The sequence below is a fragment of the Teleopsis dalmanni genome, chromosome 1, assembly GCF_002237135.1.
Source record: "Teleopsis dalmanni isolate 2A chromosome 1, ASM223713v2, whole genome shotgun sequence".
NCBI lineage: Eukaryota > Metazoa > Arthropoda > Insecta > Diptera > Diopsidae > Teleopsis > Teleopsis dalmanni.
Genome location: NC_051846.1, coordinates 142,111,302 through 142,118,209, shown reverse-complemented (window position 1 = coordinate 142,118,209; position 6,908 = coordinate 142,111,302). Strand labels below are relative to the sequence as shown.

At 28.9% G+C, this 6,908-nt stretch overlaps 1 protein-coding gene across 1 annotated transcript; it reads right to left on the bottom strand.

The window, feature by feature from the left end:
- Window positions 1-4,280: 4,280 nt before the first annotated feature.
- LOC119666350 lies at window positions 4,281-5,321 on the bottom strand. The gene has a single exon (XM_038075632.1). It carries the CDS (start codon window positions 5,319-5,321, stop codon window positions 4,281-4,283), a length of 1,041 nt encoding a protein of 346 aa, XP_037931560.1.
- Window positions 5,322-6,908: the final 1,587 nt, after the last annotated feature.

Below are 6,908 nucleotides of genomic sequence, written 5' to 3'. Positions count from 1 at the left end.
GTTTGCTTTGTTTTGTAGGTTCATACTGGTTTAAAAATAATATTTCGCTTTTTGTACAGTCAACTAGAAATTTAAGAGAATGCCGATTATAAATATGAGGTGCAATAATATACTTTGGACTTTTAATATGACTGTTATCAAAATTTTTAGGACCTGTGTTTTACAAAGGTAAGAGAACGCAGTTTTGCTCAGAATTTTCATATATATTATTACTTATTGTATATTCGATTATTGTGTTCACTAACCAATCGTTAGATATAAATGTCAAACTTATCAATATGATAAGTGGGTTATCATTTTTGTAAACTCTAATATATAAGGTTTTTAGAATTAAAAATTAAATGTATATCGCTTGTTAGACAGATTATGTTATTTATACTGTGTTTCGTAATAATTTTTAGAAATTTACCCTCCATGGTTGAAGAAATTGGGACAAAAGCATTAATCTTCGAATAAGAATGAGGTACTGCCTAATGATTATAATTGCTAACAGCTGCAGTATATTTAAAATTAGAATAAAATTTACGTAGACTAGCAAATTTCTTTGAAAACAGATCCTGCCGCAGTTTAATTTTATTTTTTTTTTCCAAGTTTAGGTATATTTAAAAGTGTTTTATTAGCATGTGCTTCTAAAATAGATGCGGTATGTTATACATTTGTAGTAATTTAAGTGAGGAATTAGATATTTTTTCTAACTGACAAATAAATCGACCCAATTTTTGTTGATTAGAGTAAAAAACAAATCCTTAATGCTTTTAAAAGACGACTATTGGCCCATTACTAGATTAGATTTAGATTAGATTTTAAAACGGGTTGGAAACCTGTCACCACGTCACTGCATCGTTTGAGGATTATTGTGACATACCCACTTTAGTACCATAGACGAGTAGCAGTTAAGAACGCCATTATGTCCTTTGGAGAGATGTTGCCTAATTCCGTTATAAGTGGATAGGCAGTGTATAAGTACCGAAGTCTGAATCTGGCGAGACTATCACAGTGACACAGAATGACTTCTGCTGTTACCTTTTCTTCGCAACTATCGTCTCTAGTAATGTCTATGTTCGATAGATGCTTTTTAACTCCGCAATCTGTTAAGCATAAGTAGCTCCCTAATTTTGGCTTCTGATTCTGGATTCTTTAGCTTGTGTGCAGGCAATTGTATTTTTATATTTAAATTTATATTTATTTTTATATTTATATATTTTATATTTTTATATTTACATTTTATATTTTTAAATATTTATATTTTATATATCTATTTCTATTTTTATATAATTATATTTTACGTTTCTATATATTTTATATTTTGAAGGATGTAAATGGTATGATTCATTTTTTTCAATAAGAAATGTTCTTTTTGTTGCAATATATGAATTTGGAAGAAATCCCATAAATAAACTTCAAGTTTTGTCGACAAATATTGTATGAAATCTTTAGGTGGAGACTTAAATATATGTTATGCTTAATGTTTTTACATTTCTGTAATATGATACTGACTTTACTTTATCATTTCTTCCGACCTTCTCAAAACTTTTACATTACTTATTGAGTTCTTTAGTGCGAAATTTAACAGCAATGCCTTGCATCTGCATTGAGCACTTTTATCGTAATTTGTGGTATGCTTCAATTGATTATTTGAAGCAAATACCGTTACTTTGCCATTAAAGTAACCTTTAAAGATATAAATGCTGCCGGAAGGATCTGTACAATAAGCGTAGGAGGTGAATGAATTTTCTTTATATCTGACAGTTTTAAAGTATAAAAAACGCAAGCATTATTGTAATAACTATAAAGACAACGCAATAAGCACACTTCGGTTGACATCTGGGTAGTCATATTGTTTCTTGAATGCCATTAAAGGAGCAATATTGAAACTGTCTTCCGTGTTTTTGGAATATGATATGGATTCGTCTAAGCTTGAATGGAATGTTGAAACAAAGCGACATATATTAACATACATATTAACATGCTTATATAAATGTACTTCAGTCAATGAAGTCTGTTTTTTAATTAATTTAATACAAAGTTTTGCAATAATACTTTCACTATTTTATTTACTAAATTATTTAATTTTTAAGAGATGTGTTGACGTTGCCGCATAGTGCCGCGCCGTTCCGCGTTGAATATTGATCATGAATGCACTATGTGCGCTCCTTAAGTACGCTTTTCAAACGAGAGTTTCAAGTGCGTGTTCTTTAATAAGTCAAGGAATTTCCCGTTTGCGTTTGATTCGATTTGTTAGATTACTGAAGTTTGGTATCTATTATGTTAGTACCTTTTCTTTTACTTATAGGTGAACACTTATAGGTGTGTTTCACTATACTTGGCGTCTGTTTTATTTCTTCATCGTAAAGTGTAAGAGTTCTGAGATCAGCGTATCTTCCTTCGGTTTGAATACTTTGTCTTTGGTGAGATGAGAGTGAAGTGGGTGTTAGGTTTGTGTGGATGTCTATCTTGTTGAAGAATTTTAATGCTTTATCTCGGATGTACTACTTAACTGATTTTATATTCAGAACTTTGTGTATATTTGCGTTTCGGATATACCATGGACATTTCAGTATTTTTCTTAGAGCTATATTCTGGGATGTTTGTATTTGTTGTATTGTTAACTTAGCAGTTTTACTAAACGCTACACAAACGTATAGTAGCGCGGGTTTGATAATTTGGTTGTAAATGCGCATTTTATTCTTGATGTTTAATCTGTTGTCGAATAGCGGCCTGAGTTGGCTTAGCATACTAGCACATGGCCCTTTTTTTAATCTTACGTGTTGTTTTTATGTGAATTTGGCATCAAATGTTGTGACCCCAAGATATTTTAGGGTGTCTTCCCAGGGGATGCTGCTTTCATTCATTTTCGCGTAATAAAGATCGCTTTGTTTTTCTCCGAGTTAAGTTTAGTTTTCCATTTCTGAAAATAATTGGAAAGCTGGTCGACATGTTTTTGTATTATGTTAGTTACGTTACTAGCGATCCTATCGGAATAGAGGATGCAGGTATCGTCAGCGTAGAAACATAATGTTGTCGGTTTCATTTTGGGGACATCGGCGGTGTATAGACTATATAAAATTGCAGTCTTTTAGGGTACATAAATTGAAAACTATTCCCATAGATTCTCTTAAGAATTTTCTTAAATTGTTAACCTTGAGGGAATTAGTTTTATCTACTGCTTTGTCTATATCTTTGCAAATAATTTTGCAGTAGTGGCTAACACAAAATTGTATAGCAACAAAATTCAATTTTTTTGGATTATTCACAAAAGCATATGAATGGCTTAAGTATTCTAAAACAGAATCCATTCCATTGAAAACCTTTAATATTGCCCCCAATTATTGCGAAACTAACATCTGTTACAATTCTGCGACAAATTGGCCATGACAGACTTTCACTTTTACAATAACATATAATTTGTTTAAAAAATCAATTTAAATATATTGTTGTGCTCGCAATAGCAAGATAGTTTTTGTTAATTAAAAAACAGTATTTTATTGCAACACAAAACTTTTATTGTTTTCTTCATACAACTCTAGAAGCAAACTAACTACATCACAAAAATAATCTGAATGAATATTTAAATAAAATACTTTCAAATATCAAAAATCTGACAATTTTCACCTACTTTGTTGTTTCTCACCACAATATGAATATTAAAATTCTAACATTCAAACGTTCTAAATATGTTTACTTAACTACATCATAATTTAATTCAATAATTTAATTTTTTTCAACATTATTTTATTAGTAAGAAAAAACATTATAATAAAAAAAACATAATAAGAAAAAACATTATAATAATGAGAAAAAAATTTTATAATAATAAGAAAAAAACAATAATAACAAAATACATTATAATAATAAGAAAAAACATTATAATAATAAGAAAAAACTTATATTTGAAATTTTTGCCGGGCTTTAGGTCGTGGTTTTTAATTTTAAATTTTTATATAATAACTTGTATTTTATATAAAATAAATAAAAACAAACTTTGAATTAAATAAGACATCACAAATTTAATTTATGTAATAAATTATTTTATTAACAGATATTTCGGCCTACTTCGTAGGCCATCTTCAGTGTTATTGAAATTTTACAAATACAATTACATAAAAAAATTTTAAATGTCAAAAGTCAAATAATAATTAAACAAAAGGATATGAAAAGGGGAAATTAATTTTTTTTAAATGAATAACAACCAGTGTTGTTATAGTCAGACGAAAAATATATTTTTTAAAGAAAATTATTATTTTTATAAAAACAAATAAAAGTAAATCTAAATTTAGCAATTAATTTTTGATTAGTGATCTATATATTTGCGCTAAGCCTTCAGTATTCCTCTTGTAGTTCAGTTGTTGGTCATCTAAAACGTCAATTATATGCAGCATTTCTAGCAACATCCTACGTTTGTAATTTTTCTCCTGGTGTAAAATTGTAACCTCATCGAAGTTGAGAGAATGGTTCATTTTAATGCAATGTGTTGCTAGAGCTGTTTTTTGATCCAGGGGTGTAGTGCGACTCTTTAGATCATGCTTGTGTCCAGCGATTCTCGTTCTTAATATCTTTTTTGTTGTGCCAACATATACCTGTTGGCATACGTTGGCTCCGTCACCTTCACAGGGAATTTTGTATACCAAGTTATGTTGGTCTAACTTGTCTACTGGAGTTTTTGTTCTATTAAACCAATTTTTTAATGTATTTGTGGTTTTGAAAGCTACTTTATGCGTTGTTTTGTTGAAGCATTTTGATTTTTGAAAGCTTTCGGAGAAGCTAGGTATGTACGTCATTGATACATAAATTTTGGGTTCATTCTCCGATTTTTTACTTTCAGTAGATTTTGCTTTTTTTAACAAGGATTTGATAATGTTGATTAGAAAATTATTTTTGGTTAGAATACCAATAATTGTTTCTTCATTTTCCTTATGGAAAATTGAATCGCTGATATTGAACACATGTCTAATTAAGTTAAGTGCAGTATTACGGACTACATGGTAGTGATGTTGGGAGTCAAAATTAATGTATCGTCCAGAATTCGTTGGTTTTTGATACCACTTTAATTTAATCCGGTTATCATGTCTTATAACTGTTGTGTCCAAATAAGGTAGTTTATCATTAAGTTCCTCTTCTATTGTAAATTTAATTCTAAAGTGTACATTATTTAATATGGTCAAGATACTCTCTACGTCATTTGATTTGACTATAGCAAATATGTCATCCACATATTTGGTCAAAAAACGTGGTTTATTACATGTTTTAACCATCATTTCGTCTAGAATGTTTTCCATTACTATATCGGCCACTATTGGTGATATTGGTGAACCCATAGGCATACCCTTTGTTTGACTGTAAATTTTATTTTCAAATTTGAAATATCTGTTGTCTTTTAGTAGGAACTTGGGTATTTCCATGAAGGTCTCTTTTTTCATACGATCATAATAAGAAAAAAACATTATAATAATAAGAAAAAACATTATATTAGGAAAAAACATAATAATTAGAAAAAAACTGCATTATTTAATTTTTTTCACAGTTCTCTATTTTCCTTTTCAAGTTGTTGTAACCTGCTTCGCATTTGATTTCTTTTCTTTTTCTTTTCTGAAAAATTAAAAAAATTTTTTAATAATTTATTATGATTTAATATGATTTAAATTACATTTCTGTTATTGATTGCTGAAGTTCCGTTTTCTGTCGTCGGCGTCAGCACATTTCGGCTTTTCTTCTGCCGACGGCGGTTTTCATCATGCAACCGACGGTTTTCAACCAACCGTCGACGGTTTTACTCTTGCCGACGTAGGTAAACACTTCGCCGTTGGCTGTTTTCGTCATGTTGTTGGTTATTTTCTCCTTGCCACCGGCGTCCTTTACGCCAACGTCTTTGTTGGTACTGTTGACGCTGCTGTTGCTGTAGACGCAGCGGTTGTTAAAGGGAGATACCAAAAAATTCAATTTTATTATTTAATATTTATATTATTAATATTTATTATTACTTATTTAAATTTAAATTATAAATTTTTAAATATTTTTTATTGATTTAATTTTATAATACTTTTTTATTGATTTAATTTTATAATACTTACCATTATTCAGATTTTTGCTATTCGCCCACTTTACCACTCAAAACATAAACGCAAACTACATGAATGTTCAAATTAGGCAAATGCGTTGCTTGTATTTACTATAGATAAGAACATGCACGCATATATGCAACATCTATATATCAATGTAGGATTTCATACAAAATTTGCGTTAAGCCCTGGTAAGGCGAGGAGAACAATATTTTTTCCAAAATGTAAAAATGTGACTTAACTTACAATCCATACATATGTACCAACATATATTAAGGATATATGTGTATTTGGATACACATGTATTTTTTTTTATTTATTACTCGATTTTAATTTAATTTTTGCATTAATTCATATTAGAAAAATACAAACAATTTAAAAAAATACCGTGCAACATTGTTCTACTTCTTATTTTTTTTTTAATATATATTGAAAAATGTGTGATATAGCGGTATATGTTATGCAGTTTACGACGAAAATTTAGTTGTTTATATGCAATATATATTTGATAATTTTACAAAATCGGTCTACTTATTTTTAATGATTTATATACCAAAATATTCTAGAATGTGTGTACTTTTCAAAAAAAACACCGCGAAACATTGTACTCTTTCGTAAAATTTATAAATTATTAAATATTATTATTTTCCCTTAACACATAATACAACCGCCTATAAATACATTTAACAGAGTTCTTTTTTAAACTTTACAGTGGTGGTGAGTTTTTTTGCATGATACAGATTTTCACCTCAATATGTTATTAGAATGGTGTTAGTTAACATACATTTTTTTCGTAAAAAAACCACTTTTTTAAATATATAATTAATAAACGTTCTACTCGATTTTCGTGAA